Below are 17,281 nucleotides of genomic sequence, written 5' to 3'. Positions count from 1 at the left end.
ATTATTTACTATAATATTATTATATTGTTGTTACATAACTTTATTATTTACTATTAATGTAATTAACGCTAGTACACATCCATTAGCTGCTCCTATCCGCCACCGCCGTTTTTTCCCAGCCCAAGCGCGCACAGACGCGCCTTACCACCCTCAGCCGCGAGGGGGCGCCGCCGCGCCAGAGGCGAGCTGGAGGGCGCTGGTCCACGGCAGCCACCGTACTGCCTCCGCCTCCCCGGCGGGGGCTGTCCTAACCGCCGCACGGCTTCCGCTTCCTCCCAGCAGAGGGGAGTGCTCGGCAGGGGGCGCTGCGGCGCGGCTTCCCGGCATGCCCCGCGCGCGGCCTTCTCCCGCCCCTCCCGAGTCGGGCGGGAGAGGGGAGGGAGCGGGTGCCACGTCTCCGTGCGTGGGGCTTTGTGCGGGGAACAGCGCCGCCGCTGCTCGCCCCGAGCCATGGGCTCCTCGCAGAGCGTCGAGATCCCCGGAGGGGGCACCGAGGGCTACCACGTCCTGCGGGTAAGGGAGGTGGGCAGGCGCTTCGGTGGTCCTTAGGCAGGTGCTGGTCCTTGGGGCCCGGCGGCCTCTCTGCGTGGTTCCGCGCCTGAGCGCCCCGCAGGGCTCCCCAAGCCGGGCGGCCTCGCCGCTCTCTCCCGGCTCGGAGGAGGCGCTCGGGCAGTGGTGGCGGCCGGGCCTCCGCCCCGCTGCCGGCTTCCGTTCCCGGAGCAGCGGGGCTCACGGGCGGCCCGTCGGAACGGCTCGGTCCCGCGCTGCCTCGCAGCTGCGTGGAGCTGCCCGCGGCCTGCTCTCGGCCCGCGGCGGCAGCCCCGCGGGCTCCGAGCCATCTCTGCCCGGTCACTGAGGTCTGGGCGGCCCGGAACTGCCGGGGGATGCTCTGCCTGCGCTTCGGGTTGTAACCGGGCCGGGAGGGCCGGTGCGCGGGAGCTGGTGCTGCTTTGGGGCAGCCCTGGGGGGCAAGGCAGCCGCTCCAGAGAAAAGGCTGCGAGCACACGGGCTTGACACGTCCGAACGCAGCCCTCCGGTGCCTGGCCCGGCTGACACGTCAGGCTCTAGATCGTTGCATCAGTATCTGAACTGTAGCTGCTTCCCCCTTTCTGGGGGCTTAGATCAAGGTATTTAAGCGACAGGCATGACACTTGCCAGAGCTACCTTCATAGGTATTTTTAACCTATTTTCATAGTTACGTAGGGTTTGCTCGCATTGCAGCCACTAAAGTTCAGGTTTGTGTGCAACAAAATTTTCCGGGCTGTGTTAGAGGTCTCTTGTGTAGGTTTTTGGAAGCCCGTTCTTTAGCGTGGCCTTCGCGGTCAGTGAGGGGAAGGGTACCTGGGTTGTGTCCTTGAATCTGCTGTGCTAGGTGATACAGTAACTTTGCAGGAGTTACTAATAACCTTGCCCACACCGTTGCGCTCTTGACACTGTACCTGAAGCTTGGAGCACCCTTACTGTGTGCACTGGGCTGGGCCAGGTTTTTGTTGGCATCAGACCTTCTCAGATCCACGCTCTGTTCGGAGCTATCCCCATGTTTTAGACATGTGCAAGAACACATGGATCTTGCCTAGTGGTGAGCTACAAATATGTGTTAGAGTATCATGGTGAAAAAAGAACAGAGATCATTTTTCAAGTGTTAGAAAATGCTTTTGTAATGCGTTTGAGAACCAAACGTTGGTCGTCTGCTCAAATCCAAACATTCATCTCTTAAAACCTATATATAGGCTAAAGACACAGTGGTCTTTACTTCTCCCTTTTATTGTTACTAATATTTAGCACTCCAGTGTTACTAATGTGTAACAGTCCTTTTTGTATTTTCCTTTTCCCCACAAAAAAGTTGTGGTTTGGTAAAAGTGGCAGACTTTTTTTTTAGTGCTTTCTGTTTTTGAGGGTTCTAAAATCAGTGAGTGCTCTGCAGTGGGAGTATCAGTTATGCTGGATTGGTCGATTTGCACTTTGATTAAAGCACATTAGTAAATTGAGATGCATATCTCCTACGAGGTATAATCTGCTTGGTTTTTTTTCTTGTAATCTTTCTTGAATCTGCCACCTTCTGTTTTCATTTAAGCTCCTTTTGGTTGTAATGTTTTTGTTATGACTCGAAGTGGCAGCGTTTGATTGCCAGTCTTTGTAAATGTAGTTGGTAGGTGCACCTTAAAGAAGTAGATTTCTGAGAGGACAGCTCTATCGACATTAAGTGCAGGAAGAACAGGGACCTGCCTGTTGTCTTAGGCTGATGTTTCTCTTTCCCTGCCTTATCTTGCTGTTCAGATGCCACAACAAAGAGCAGTTTTCTTTTTTTTTTTTTTCCTGTGGACAGGCATCTTAAATTGCATCATGATCCCAGTCTAACAGGAATCAGGCCTGTGCTTATATGGAGTTGGGAGCATAGATTCAGAGTAGAGAAAAATTATGAAGCTTCACAGTTGTAATTTGGAATGCTTATATTGAAATGCATGTGGCATACAAGTGACCAGAGTTTTCCTCTCCATTTTTTTCCAAGTTTAATTTTCCGGTTGGATTTCTATAGTAAGTTTGTGACAGACTGCTTGCTTGGCTCACATGGTTAGGGGAGCTCTGCACAAATGTTCTGTCTGCGTGGATCAACTTTTGGTAGAACTTGGGGTCAATCAATACCACAATTTTCATCTCATTTCTTCTCAAGTAGACTTTATTTCTGAGCTCATTAAATTATTCAGATAAAGAAGAATGGTGAAGGAAACCATTGGTAGTCTTTCAGTGTGACAGAGCTAATTCAGATAAGGTCAGATTTCTTTGATAATGCCAAACTTCCATAAATAGCATGTAGGGGGTGTTTTAAAGATTTCATTAGTTGTGGAAAACTAGAGAAATGTTAGTTATTGGAAGAGTTTGTTTGGGTAGGACAAATAACTGAAAAATGTGTTAAAAGGCCATGAAGCAAATGAGTTAAAGTTGTTCAGAATGATGGTAGGAGCCGAGTACAAGTTGCCAGAGGGATGTGCACACTGAGACTGTTGCAAATCACAGGTTTCTTACAGTGAGACTTTTAAACTGCACAGGCTGCCTCCCTACAAAACTGGTAGCAAGTCTCTTGCTCTGATCACTTCAAACAGGAGTAGAAATATATGCAGCAAGTTAACAATACCATCAGTAAGTTTTGACATAAGTTTTGCAGTTTACTTAAATCTTTTTGGCTGCTCCTGCTATTATTCGGTGCAATACCGCTTTTGTTGTGGACTTTATTATCAGTGCACTTGTTACAGGAAATAGGAACACTTCAGGACTGAAGTGCTGTTGAAGGAAAATTATTTAATCATGTGCATGCAGGAAAAGTCGCTGTGGGTTGTGCTGTTTGGGTTTCTAGACATTGAAATGTAGCCCCATTTTTATTATTTTTTTAAATAAAAAGAAAGTTACAAACAGCTGTGTTGCCCTGATCTCTTCACAGGAAGAACTAATAATTAGTCATTTATTTGAAACAGTTCTTTCAAATGCATTTTTATTCATCATATCTTGTTTCTTGCTCTTAGGCTTCCGTTTACTGATTCATGTAAAACACTCCTAAGTCTTCCATTTAACTAGTACCTCCCAGGCCAGTAGTATGCAGTGCTACTTACCTCCAGGAATTTTCTCTGTTGTTTGTTTTTTCTCCTCTGTAAGCTTCCTTTAACAGAAGCTGTGTGTCTGATTAGAGCAGCTGTCTGACTCTAGGTGTTGCTCAGTATGCATTTGTTTCTCTCTTCAAAACAGAAAGAAGGAAAAGTTTAGATTAGTTTCCTGTTCGGCAGTGCAAAGCTGCTGCAGTTTGCCCTGGCTATTGTAATGGCTTGACAATTTCTTCAACTAATAGGTGATGTCAGAACAGCCCCATGCAACCTGCAGGCTTGGGGAAGAGTGGCTGAAAAGCTGACAGGTGGAAAGGGACCCAGGGGTGCTGATTGGCAGCCGCTGAACATGAGCCAGCTTGTGCCCAAGTGGACAAGAGGGCCAACAGCATCCTGACCTGTATCAGAAATAGTGTGGCCAGCAGGACCAGGGAAATGATCATCCCCCTGTACTGAGTGCTGCACCTTGAATACTGTGTTTAGTTCTGTGCCCCTCCCTACAAAAGGTGCTCATATAGGCAATCTGTTCTCTTGCAGAAAGCTTATAAAGCTTTTTTTCTTGAAAACTGGATGTTTCATAAGGAAATTCAATACAGTTATGCCATGTAATGTGTTAAAATAGCTGACAGAAATGCAGTAGGTGGTTGGACCAAACAGAAATTGCTTATATGTGATACACAATGAAATTTTATTACCAATTACAGTCAGTGAAAGAACTACAGAAAAACTTCTTTCAGCATTTCATTGGTAATTAATTTAATATTAGGAACCATTTCTTGCGTGGGGTGGGGGGAAGCTTTGGAGCTTGAGCTTCTGCTCCTTAAAAGTTGTGTATTGAGTGCTTGCGGCTAAGCTTCTGAAAGTTTAAGTGGACATTTGTATAAGTTATCTGACTCTCAAAAGTGGTAAGAGCCTTCATCTGCCTCTGAAAATCAGTTACTGTGCCTAATTCCATTCATAGTAGCACTGCTTGCTTGGGGCTTGAATTTGTGACCGTTGTGTTGCTGAGCAGCCTTATAATGTGTAATGTACAGTGTATACTGTGTAGGCATAGAGTGATAGTGTTGAGAAAGGTGTTCAGCAAAGAGAAACGTTATGTATTTACTGACAAAGAAGTCTTTTTAGTAGTGCAGTTTAAAATTAGTGTCTTGACTTTGAAACCTTTTCCCCATTTAATTCTTGACAGTGAATTAAAAGTGAAATAATTTGTGTTTAATCTGTGTGCTCAGCAGCCCTGCTGTCATCTTGGGGAGGAACGAGTCCTGCAGCATTGTACAGGGCTGGATGACTTTTCCAGCCTTCTGACATTCAGTGTTCCTGATAGAGGTTGTCTTTGCTTGCTTTTGAAAAGCTCCAGTGGTTGCAGTTCCACAGCTTCTCCTCTCCGCCTGTTCCACTGTTGTTTCTCTTCTGTTAGAAAGTCATGGCATTTACCCACAGGTGTCTGTAACTTATATGTCTGAAATAACAGCTGGCTTTGGGAGGATTAGGCTTTCCAAACTGCCATGCCTGCAGCGGCATCTGTTGTAAATGGTATTACTTGATTATTTCACAGTCCTTATTCAATTACAAAGGCAAGTTACTGAATACCTGCTTGGGGCATACAGAAAGCTGCACAAAGCCAGATTGCTCAGGGGGTCCACAGTGTATGTACATATACATGGAATCTTTATTTCCATCATTAATGAGGTTTTTGTGCACTTTTATTTCCTTAGGTCCCTGATTCTCCTTTATTGCTGTAGTTCCTGGAAGAGAATCATGGCCCCAGAGCTTTGAGCAGAGCTCCATGTAGTGCATTTGGCACTGCTGTGGTAATGAAGTTTCTAGGTAGCTGCCTGAAAATAAGGTTGTGTGACATAAAAGCTGTATGGGGCTAGTGGTGATTTTTGTGTGAGGCTGAGTATGTCTGTCCTTTAAGCAGGAGACTTTTCATATGGAACAAATTCAGAACTTCTGTTCTGAATTTCTGGGTCTGCCAGGCATATAAATGCTTTTCCACCAGTGATGCTCGGCAAAAAAAGAGAGGGAAATAGGAAGCTTCTTGTCACTGAAGCATGAGGATGCATGGCAGCATGAGGAACTGATCACAGAAGGGATGCAAATGCATGTGTGATGGATACAACTCTAAGAGCTTGATTTCTTTTAGATACAGCTTCCTGGTAGTTTTTACATGGCCACTTAGAAATGAACCATTCAGAAGTGTTCAGGATTGTGATGGATTTGAGGGAAGGAGCTTCACATCTGAAGGTACTTTCTGCAGACTAATTGTTTGGAACTTGGAAGGTCTCACAGCCCCTTCATCAGTTTGGGGCAGACTGTAAATAATTTGCTTAGAATACCAAATCTGTACATCCCAGGTGTCAGCTTGGAGGCTGACATCGATGGATGCTGAACATATGTAAGTCTCACTTATCATAGGTGCGCCTTCTCATTTTAAAATTTGGCCTTATTGAAAATGGGTCACAGCATTCAAGGTATAACCTATCAGAGGCCATGAGGGAGGGATATTGCGTACGGATTTTGTTTGGTTTTTTTTTAAGAAGCTCATTTAGAAATGGAGTAAAATCTCCGAATAAAGTGTGAACCGTGTCAGGACTGCTTTTGCAGCTGTTCTACTGGCTGAGTGAAGTCTGGCTTTTCATAATTTCAGGGCCATGACATACATCCTAAAAATCTGCTCTGTGATCAGAATAAATGTATCAGTTTGCTGGATTTACTGATGTTTTTATTTTTTTTTTTAATGCTGAGGTTTAGACAGACATGTTCTGTCTTTAAAATTCTTATTTTCTCAATGACTTCTGAAACCATCTGCTGATTTCATTCTGGTATAAAGCCTTTATGGCAGGCTTTTAAAAACACAAAATGTGAGTTCTTGTATGTCACATGCCATAGGCGGTGGAATGAGAGAGAGAGGCTATTAAAGTGTTTTCACATCACCTCCCTAAACTGAGGGAAGAACAACAAACAGCAAAAGCTCGTTCTACATTTGCTACTAGAAAAAAAACACATCAGAGGAGAGAATGTTTTGTATTACTTAATTACAAGAGAAACTTCAAGCCTGAGCATGCAATTATGGAGCATGTCCATAGGAAAACAGAGTTCTTGAATTCTGCTTTTGTGAAACTGGTTATCTTTGGCAGGAAGGTCTCGAGTACCCAACTTAGTAAGCAAAATTTGAGAAGGATAATTCAGATAGTGTATTTTAGCCTCTCTCTGCCTTTTGTCATGAGCTAAAATTTCTGTCTGTGGAGGCTGTTCTGAGATAGCTCTACATTATTTAAGTTAAAAATGGGCTCAAGGGACAGTCCACTAATGTCAAAGCAACATACACAGCGCGCCTGTGAATTTCTATGCTGCTGGTGTCAGAGGGTCTGCTGCATGGAGCTTTGCTTGTGTTTTTACCCTGTTACCTGGTGTTCATCTTGCAGTCTGATCTCTAGTTATTCTTTGATGAGAGGCATCTTGAACCAACGAATTGAGTAAGTGACATGGAGGCAGTAGTTCGGGTCTAGTTAGCAGGACTGAAAGTTCCTTTGTTGGTTGAGATTGGTGGTTCTGTACAATTAATACTTGGCAGAGAGGGAGAATATCTGTACCCCCAGTGGTAGGATATTATTTCTCCAGACACACTTCAAATTTTAGTCAGAAATGATAAATGTGGAGTTTGGGGATGTTATTGCTGCCTCAGTGATTTTTTTTTTTTTAATTACTTTGTGATAATGCTGGTTTCATATGTTTTTACTGCTTTGCAAATCTTGGACAGCAATCTGTGTGTGATGTGACTCTGGAACTGCCGATTCCATTCTTTAATGAATGTGTAGATTATATGACATTAATGTGCCAGCTTCTGTCACCTGTTACAGAAAGCTGCCCACAAGTAATCTGAGTTTCCAAGCTCTGATTTTGTGAATGTGTTGGGCAGAGATAAATAGACTCTAAGAGGATAGTTTTAGTATTAATCAAGTTTGGGATTTTTCCATATTAGAATATTTTGTTCTAGATGAGTCATATTAAAAAACCTCAATACCTGCAAAATCAGACCAGTATTGAACAGACCAGCAGATTTATACCATCTCTGCCAGGTGGAATAACACATAATGTAAAAAGCACACTGGAAAGGGTGGGGTTTAGATATTTTTGGAAGATGAATGCAGCACATAAAAGATAAAGCCAGTGGGTAAAATGAATCAGCTTACGAATAAAGAAAGATAGCCTTTATTACGGAGGCTGTAGGAAAAATCTAGTAGCCATATTGGAGTTACTTTTGTCAGTCAGCAGCGCCTGAAACAGTGAAAAAACACCACTGGCAAAATGTCTCTCAGTTACTCCATTTGGAATTAAAAGCATACTTTAAGCTTCTGGGAGCAACGTGTATCCAATACTTAGGCCTTGTCCCAGTGGAGTGTTCGAATTACTTGAGCTGCCATAGCTGCACAATTGCGGGAGTCCCTTTTTTTGCAGCTTGTTGATATGTTAATAAATCATTGGTTGTACAGGTGTCCTCTGTGTCTCAAGAATGTCAACAGATGAGGTTTAATCATGAGATAACAACCCCTGCTTACACAGATGTGACTCTCCTTTTCCTCTAGTAAGTAAGGTAAAAAGCAAGGTCCAACAGTGGTACTTCTGTGGAAAGCTACAGCTTCTTAACTGACTTTTTTGGAGTTCATGAAGCTTGACCATAATCTCCTTCATTGACATAAATATCTACAGTTTATCTGCTGTAATTGTTAAGCAGTGCTTATCCCAGGGGTGACTGTTGGTCCTTCCTCAATAATTTATAGATTACTGGCTCTTTTAAAACGTTTCTCTACTTTTTTTTTGGTCCAGAAGGTTATATTTGAGCACTTAAAAGTCATACAAACATTACTAGCTTCTAGAGCTACAGTTTGCACAAGTAGAAATAGAATTCTGATCTGTGATTGATGCTGTGCACCAGCATTGGTGCACTTCTGCTAAATTCTTGTTCAACTTTGTTAGGTACAAGAAAACTCTCCGGGCCATAGAGCTGGATTGGAGCCATTCTTTGATTTTATCGTGTCCATTAATGGTTCAAGATTGGTAAGTGTGTTGCAATTTTATAACTCTGAATATAAACAATGTGCTGTGAATCTTAGCTTGACAGGTAAGTCAATGCATTTGTTCTATTTAAGTGTATACAGAATATGTACAATTCTATAAAAAAATTAGCTCAAGAATAATGATGCAGACAGAGGACAGACATGCTTTCTGCAGACAACTGCTACTGACTCACCACTCACTGCTTGTGTTAGTGCTTCCCTAGTTCTGTTGGCAAAACTGCTTGTGTGAGAACTTTTAAACTCACTTCAGTCAAAGCAGGTTGGTTGAAAGAGCTGTTGTCAAAGCTGTTAGCTGGGCAGCAATCACAGGAGGAAGTTTTCAAGCAGAGCTGTAGTGAGATGGCAAACCATGATCACAGCAGTGGAAAAGGACAGCTGTGGGTAAGCTCTTCCACCCGGATTCAAGAAAGCCTCTGAAGAGCTGCAAGGTACATTGTATCACAGATTGAATTGAAGTGCTTTCATGTTTGGAAGGCATGACCTGTTTCTGTGAAATCCCAGGCTTTTGCTGGAGTTATATTCTAGAATTGTGAAGGGACTGGAAGCTTGTTATAAAATAGCTGTAGATACTTATCCTGATAGTGCACAGCATTTATAGGACATTTGAAATACGAAAGTGGTGCTATAGAACTGGATGGTTGCTGGATAAACACTAACCTGAGTTCTTGTTTGAACATTCACAGAATAAAGACAATGATACTCTCAAGGACCTCTTGAAAGCAAATGTTGAAAAGCCTGTAAAAATGCTGGTGTACAGTAGCAAAACACTGGAGCTGAGGGAAACATCAGTGACCCCCAGCAACATGTGGGGTGGACAGGGCCTGTTGGGCGTGAGCATTCGTTTCTGCAGCTTTGACGGGGCCAATGAAAATGTATGGCATGTTTTGGTACGTACAGACTTCCATGTGTTCTCCTCACTGTTGCTTACTGTTAAACTTTTTATCTCTTTACTGAAAAGTAACTTGCAAAGGGGTACACAAGATCAAATTGGTCTGTTTTCTTTTTGCTGATTTAGAAAGTTTGGAAAACGTTTGAAGGGTTTGGAAAGACTTTCGAAGTAGGACTGTTTGTTGAGCATATTGTCAAATCTTGTGTTTAAATCAGTGGGTTTGTACAATACTCGGAGCTTCTTGTAACAGTATCAGAAGAGACTGCCATCAAGCCACTGCTTCATTAGTTCAGTGACTAATAATAATGTTGAAAACTTGACCAGTTTGTATGTCTGACTCAAAACTTCAGTGAAGTGTCTAACTGTTCTGTTACACCCTGACAGTTACATAGTGTTTTGTAACTTTCCATCTTGAAACTAGGAAGTGGAACCTAATTCTCCTGCTGCATTAGCTGGACTTAGACCTCATAGTGACTATATCATTGGAGCAGATACAGTCATGAATGAGGTAAGTATATAAAAATAAGGTGGTGTGTATTTGTTTTTAACTAAGAAAAATGTAAGATAATAATTGCACCAGGGTAGTTTGAAACATCCCCAGTTCTGTCTCTGTTCAGTGCTAATGGATGTAAGTTAATGCAAAGAGGAAGGAGCGCTGGCATGGTGCCTCTTCGTGCTTAAATGCAATTCTGGAAGTAAAAACTGCTCTCAGGTGTCTTCATGAAGTCAGATAGAAACTTTTTTGTACTCTAATATTAATATTTCAAATAGCAGACTTGAAGTCTGGGTTGTGCCACATCTTCTGAGGTGCTCTAGGAAAGCACATTTTAAAGTTGCCCTTGGGATTAAACAACATTACTACAATTGCAGCATGTAGCAGTTACCATGTTCTGACACAGAAAGATAGGTCTAGTAGGGTGATCATTCTAATGTCAAAAGATAAAATAAAGACAAGAAAGCCCTTATTCATTTTTATCCTTTCACAGTCTGAAGATCTCTTTTCCCTTATTGAAACACATGAAGCAAAGCCATTAAAACTTTACGTGTACAACACAGACACTGATAATTGTCGGGAGGTGGTGATTACTCCAAATTCTTCCTGGGGTGGAGAAGGCAGGTAAGGAGACAATATGTTACAGGGGAGCGGGGTGACTTTCTTACAGCGCTAGCCTAAAAGCTGCTTGCTTATACAGGAAAAGAGTGTTGTTATATCAAAGGTGTTTCTGCTATAATCAATTATATTTATTTGAAATTCAGATTTAGTTACCAATGAGGGGTGTAAATTAGTGCAGTGGTTGCTTTCTGCATTAGGCTTTAAATAGTCATTAAGCTGTAGTATATTATTAAAGTATTGCACAGTAGCCAGAACAGAGGACTGCAAATATCAACTGTGAGTTGAATTCCAGGTTGTGTATCTGATGTAGTTACTTGGTTTAAATAACAATTAAATTTATTTTCTGCTAAAAGCTACAGAATTTCCTTTCCATTGTCTTGTATTGATTATTTCTCTATGGAAAATGAGACAACATGGGGAGGGGAAGAGGAAAGTTGTATAGAACTTGTCTTGAGTCAGCTTTGTTGCTTGCTATGAAGTCTGTAGTTGTAGAGTCACTTTACTGACTTATCAATGTTCACATTTTAAAAGCCTAGGCTGTGGCATTGGTTATGGATATTTACATAGGATACCTACACGCCCATTTGAAGAGGGAAAGAAAATTTCTCTCCCAGGACAGTTGCCCAGTGCATCTCTCAGTCCTCTCAAAGATGGCTTCACAGAGGTAAGTTGTAGTCACTTCTTTGCCTTGGTAAAAACAGCTTGATGTTATATTGTTTTTCTGCCTCTTGGTTCTCGTGGACGCAAACCCTAATGGTGTAACTTTCCTTTTTTCCTTCCAATAAGGTTCAGCTGTCATCAGTTAATCCCACAGCCACATTACCCCCTGGGTCAGCAGGACTTGAACAGAGTCTTTCAGGACTTTCTATTAGTTCACCCTCAACTACTGTCAGTAACGTTCTCAGTACAGGTTAGTATGGAAGTAACTGACTTCTGAAATATGTGAGGTTTCTGACTTTTTTTTGCATTCACAGATGTTTCTACCAATTTAATAGAAGGCAGAAGAGAATAAAATATTCTTTTCCCCAAACTTGTTAAGAAATGCTGGAGTACTGTAATTGTGCCCTACTTGCTCATGAAACAACTGCAAACAAATTCTATCAGAAATATGATGTGTATCATTTGGAATACTATTTTTCTTCATCACCATTTTATGGTTAAGGCAAATAGCAGTTCTCCTGTAAGCAATTAGTTATTTGTACTCCTCAAGGAAGGGAGCTGAGGTGTTGTATGCTTAAAATTAATGCTGTTTTCCTGTGTATGCCACCAGGTGTTCCAACAGTTCCATTATTACCACCACAAGTCAGTCAGTCCCTCACCTCTGTGCCACCAGTTAACCCAGCAACAACATTACCAGGTGAGTAGGGAAAAGTTCTTAAAACATCTTTGAAACAAAATTCTTAAGGAAGCAAGTAGAAATAGCTGTTTTTTTCCACTGCCTTTGGGTGGCAAGAGGGTGTAACTTCATACAACTTGCACATTTCATGTTAAAGATCTCTATACCACCTCTACAGTGTTAGGATTTGGGTTTTGTTTGTTTGCTTTGTTAGGGTATGTGCCAGCTTGTCTGTAGCACAGAGGTCTGAGATGGCAACGAAGTTTACAATCGTTTCCCCTTTAGGGTCCCCTGCACAATAGGTGCAGTTCAGAATTTCTCAGGAAGGTATTAGCCTTGCTCTTTGCAGTGTTTCTGGAGTCGATACATTGTTACTTTCCACAGTTCATAAATTGTCTGTTGCAAAACACTTTTGCAAATAACTTCACAGTTTCCCGTTTGTCTTTTGCACTGGTACATCATGAGGGAAGAAAGATCTGAGAAGGCAAGTCTTGCCTTTCTGCGTTCTTTTCACCCATAACACCTCCAGCTTCGGTAATTCCTTTTTAATACTTAGCTTGGTCATTCTTCTTAGTATAAATAGAGGTCTAACAAAAAAGGTCTGTGTGTTGCAGCTACTGTTTCTAAATTACTTAGTAATTTAAACTGGTATATGAAAGAAATTCACAGTGGGAAACATGAGGTTTGTGTATGATTTTGCCGTGTCATTGGTGCACTGGTACAGGACTCAGTTGTGCACTCCAGACACTGAAGGACTTGTGTTTTATGCTTTGTATGCTATAAGACATGTACATAAAGATGGGTCGAAGAGTTTTAAGTCATGCGTGGAGGAATGCTCTCTAACATAGAAGAAAATGTGTAGTAGAGTGAAGGGCATGCAAAAGGGCAAGCAACTTTAATCTTGTACTGTTTAGAGAAAATAGATAACAACTTAAGAAGTTCAGCTCCTGTTAATGTCCCCTTCTTCCCCAGCCCCTTACCCATCCTTTCCCCAAAATCTGCCAATACAAATTTTCCTTTCACCTTGTTCTGTGAACACTATCCTTGCTTTTTTGAGAGCTATCAATATTTATTTGCAGTTTGCGTGACTATATAGTGAAATTCTAAATATTAAATGTACAGGTTAAAATTTGAATGTATTTGTATGAAGTTCATCTGTTTTCAGATTTTAAAAAAAAAAGTTCAAACCAAAGTCCCTTGTAGCTGAGCTGAAAGCTCTTTGAGTCAGATTATGTCAGCCTTTGTGCCTAATGAATTCACAGGTAGGTAAAGATGGCTGGGTTTTAATCAAAATCTCTCTACTGTGGCCTTGCTTTAAGACTTTTCTCTGTCTTATTACAGTAGTATCAACAGTTTATTTTAGAAATAGCCTTCTCCAAGCTAAACATAACGTAAGAATAGCACCCTTGTTTCAGAAATGCAGCTTTTGTAAGACAGGAGATTCAAGAGCGGAAAGATGTTCCACAGCGAACACAATGATGGAAGACCATGTGTCGTGCTCATTGTGTTTCTCTTCTCAGCTCATCCTGACTTTCAAAGTTACTTTGTCTTACCTTTTCTAGATATTTTTGTGGTTTTAATTCTAGTTATGAACCAAGTAGAAAAGAAATAGTAATCAGTATTAAGAGACCAATAGTACTATGTATTTCATCCTATGATTATTATTTGCTGTGCAATACAGGAATGGAGGGCTTCTGTACGGTGCTGTGGTGAAATAGCCACCTTTATTAAAGCTGAATTTGGAATACAAACCTACTAATTCCTTAATGTAAGATTCTACTTTGCTCAGAAAAATCTGAAAAGTTGGGATTATGTATTTGCTAGTATGGACTTTCTGCTATAAGTTGCACAGTGAAGACAGACACCTAAAAGTTGAAACTTGAGTGAACTTGCATTCATCAAGATGTAAAGCAAAGTAAATTTTCAGTAAGATCTCGGAAACAGTTAGGAAAAAAATGATTCTAATTTCTCAGCTGTAACTTTTCCACTCTTCTCTTAGGTCTGATGCCATTACCAGCAGGACTTCCCAACCTGACTGATCTGTCCAAACTTAATTTACCTGCACCACACATTGTCCCAGAAATCGTGCAGCCCGGTATGTCCTTCTGCAAACTGAAACACTGTAATAGCAGGTCTGTCCTTGATGATCCTTGATGCTGTCAGTTAGAGCCAGTCATCTGGTTGAGTCCTGAAGAAGATGAATTGAAGATGAGAGTTGACGGTAGTGCCCCATTAGGTAGACAAGGAATATGTCTTTAGATAAACTAATTAGAAACCTGTGTCTGTACTTAGTTGTTTCACCTTATATTACCTGATTTATGATCTCCAAAGGGATTGTGCCAAGAATGAAAGTGTATAGTTTTATGGGTAGAGGAAATTGTGAGATATATCCTTGTTTGCTAGATGAGGCGTTCGAAGCACCATGACTGAATGCCAGCAGTATGAACTAATAATAGATTTATGGTTTTGAGTTAAACAAAACTGCTGAAGGTGCACATGAAGCAAACAAAAGGAAATTGGAAGCTCATATAGAATAAAAGGTTCTTGTTAACTTCTTGTTTCTGGCAGTTTCATTGAATGGCAGAAAAATCTAGTCATCAGTATTAATGCAATAAATACGCAGTCCTCAGGGGAGGTAGAAGCAAACTTGAGTTTATTCTGATCCTCAATTCTGAAATTTGAAAAGTATCAGGCTTGAAACTAGCTTGCTGAGTCAGTGCTGCACATGTGTCATGCTCACACTAAGTTCAAAAAGCTTCCCCCTCTCCAGGAGTAAACAGGAGATTAGATATGATAAAAAAGTTAAGCAGGTGGAGAATCTCTCCAGCTCTGTCTGTGGTATGCAGCAGCTCATGCTGCCTTTTTATTTTAACTTTTTCCCCCTGTTTTCTCCTTAGGTTTGCCATCCCTTCCTTCCTTGTTGCCGCTGAATCTAATGGGAATAACACCTCTATCAATGCCACCCAAATGTGTTCCTCTGCTTCCTTTGGTCACAGAGGCATCTACAGTGCCTACAGATTTGCTTCCCTCCATTACTCAAGCCGGAAGCGTTCCCATCAACCCTGCCACTACTGTAAATGTAGAACAGACCTCGATGCTCACCTTGGATAGTACTACCCCAACTTCTAACGCAACTGTTGTTGACAGATCAAGTGAATCCTCCACAGTTAATGAGAAAACCTCTGGAGTCACAGATACACAAGCTTCTGAATCATAACTCCAGGTCACTCTGTTGGATTGGCTTGGTATTTATGTAGCCATTGGATACATATTTGAAGAGCAACCTATCATTAATTTCATACTAGTTTGTACTTAATCTTAGGAGTCCTGTAAATAATATGGAGGTATAATAAAAATAAAAGGGGGTTTATAAAGTGTGTGTGGTGGGAGGGGAAGAAGAGTACTTGTATGTAACCAAAAAACAAGTCAAGATGGTACATAGATTTCCACTGCCAAACTCGGAGGTATATGTTTTTAATATAGGCTGATGGCTTTAGCCTGCTAGGCCTGTCCTTGCTTATAATTAGCAGTTTTTGCTTCGGATAGAAATGAAGCGGTTCTTGCGTGTGACATTTACATACCATACTTCTTGATCTTTGCAAGTATCTTGTTACTACAGTGGGGATGAGAATGTTTAGTCCGAGTTGTATATTTTAACATCGCAAAACTTCCACCTAAAGATATTTCTATTAAAGTTGCTGAGTGACCTATTAACCGACATCTCGTTATTCAGCTTTTACACAAATCTTTGTTTTTAAGCTCTTGAGAGATGCTCAAGCCATGTTTTGTGACTGCTGCTGTGTTGTTTCATATGCCCGCTGTAAAATGGCATTTGGAAGGGAACACAGGAAATGCTTAATATGGCACACAATTTAGCACTTCATGACTACTGTAAGACAAGTTAATGGATTAAGCATACATACAGCAATAAATTCCTGGTATTTTATCTTTCATGTGACAAAATAGCACATTTATTTGGTTAATGCTTGAATTTTCATTTAAGTGTTTTTATCTCAGCTCTCTAGCACAGATCGTGAAAGGGCTCCCCTCCAGAGAAGTGGATCCAAGAGGGAATGCCAGACTTCTTAATGGCAGGCAGGATCAGCACTAGCAGTTAGATCAGTTGCAGCAATGAGTCATGAAATCTGTCTGCATATGATTCATACTTGGCTTTTAAAATTGATGTTCAGGATGATAATTGCAGATTAACTGTAGGTTATACACGCAAAACTACTGCCTGTGCTATATTCCAGGTGATAGCCTTCACTCCTGGTATCAGGTACAGTCAATGCAGAAAACAATTCTGTACTACTCCAGTCTTTCTATACAACTGATGTTTCATTTCTATGTGTTTGCTTCCAGCATATGCAAACTTTAGCCATATCAGCAGCAGGCTGAAGCCAAGTCTGTTTCAACAGCTATGTAATCGCTTTTGGCAATAGTGTGTCTGATCACTGTTTGGAATAGGACTTGCATCTAACTGCTCATCATAATGTCTCAAAGAATTGATTCAAGTGGAAGCCTTATCTAGGACCTGTTGCCCTGTCTCATCTTTTTCACTTAAGTATTTGCCTTTCCTCTGTCCCACTATTTCTATGCCCCCCCATCATCATCTGTTGTATCAAAAGTCTATGTTGAAGACAGATCACCAAATACTTCTCTTCACACTGTGAGCTGTTTCTTCTTGGAGTGTGAAATTCCTCTGCCTTGTTAAGTAGGGGGCTCACTGTTTCTCAGACTGTATTTTTGATTTACCTTTGTAAATCCAGTGTCACATACCTCAGAATTAAACCTTGGCATGAGAAGAAGGATGTTCCCTCTTTGCTTTGCTGTATATTGAGGAAGTGTTGAGCTTCATAAAGCCTCACAAGTGTATCAGTCTTTTCTGTATCTTCCTTACACAGCTAAAGTCATCATTATTTTTCCTTATCTAACCCAAGAACAGTAGAAACAGAAGTTTTGTCGCATACCAAATTTAGAGCGATTGATGCCTGTAGTCAGATGCCTTGAGCTAGAGTCCTTAGGTAGAGTGCAGTGGAAGTAAGGCAGCGTTTGAGTGTAACCATCAGCAGTTCTGCTAAAGATAACATGACTTCAGAGAGGATTCAGTGGTGCAGATTCTAAGCTGTAATCTCCCAGCTAAAAAGCGATAAACACTGAAGAGTCAAAAACTTACCACTTAAACTAGAAACGAAGATCTTGAAGTCATACTAATGCACTCTTTTCCTGTTCTTTAATTCCCTCAACTAGATTTAATCAAATCATACC

General features: G+C 41.3%; 1 protein-coding gene across 1 annotated transcript; it reads left to right on the top strand.

The window, feature by feature from the left end:
- The first annotated feature begins 300 nt into the window (after positions 1-300).
- Positions 301-15,959, top strand: GORASP2 (golgi reassembly stacking protein 2). The gene is made up of 10 exons (XM_062604748.1): positions 301-513; positions 8,574-8,654; positions 9,358-9,561; positions 9,985-10,071; positions 10,550-10,680; positions 11,209-11,341; positions 11,464-11,587; positions 11,948-12,034; positions 14,013-14,108; positions 14,911-15,959. Exons 1-10 carry the CDS (start codon positions 451-453, stop codon positions 15,228-15,230), a joined length of 1,326 nt encoding a protein of 441 aa, XP_062460732.1. The 5' UTR covers positions 301-450; the 3' UTR covers positions 15,231-15,959.
- The last annotated feature ends 1,322 nt before the right edge of the window (positions 15,960-17,281 follow it).

This window comes from Pezoporus occidentalis, unplaced genomic scaffold, assembly GCF_034315485.1.
Source record: "Pezoporus occidentalis ecotype Australia unplaced genomic scaffold, CSIRO_AGI_Poc_V1 ctg88, whole genome shotgun sequence".
NCBI lineage: Eukaryota > Metazoa > Chordata > Aves > Psittaciformes > Psittacidae > Pezoporus > Pezoporus occidentalis.
This window is presented reverse-complemented; position numbering and strand designations above follow the sequence as displayed.

Coding starts and splice junctions, on each gene's coding strand:
- GORASP2 (XM_062604748.1), top strand. CDS start 451: ATGGGCTCCTCGCAGAGCGTCGAGATCCCCGGAGGGGGCACCGAGGGC. Junction 8,655..9,357: donor CCATTAATGGTTCAAGATTG/GTAAGTGTGTTG, acceptor GAACATTCACAG/AATAAAGACAATGATACTCT. Junction 9,562..9,984: donor AAAATGTATGGCATGTTTTG/GTACGTACAGAC, acceptor TCTTGAAACTAG/GAAGTGGAACCTAATTCTCC.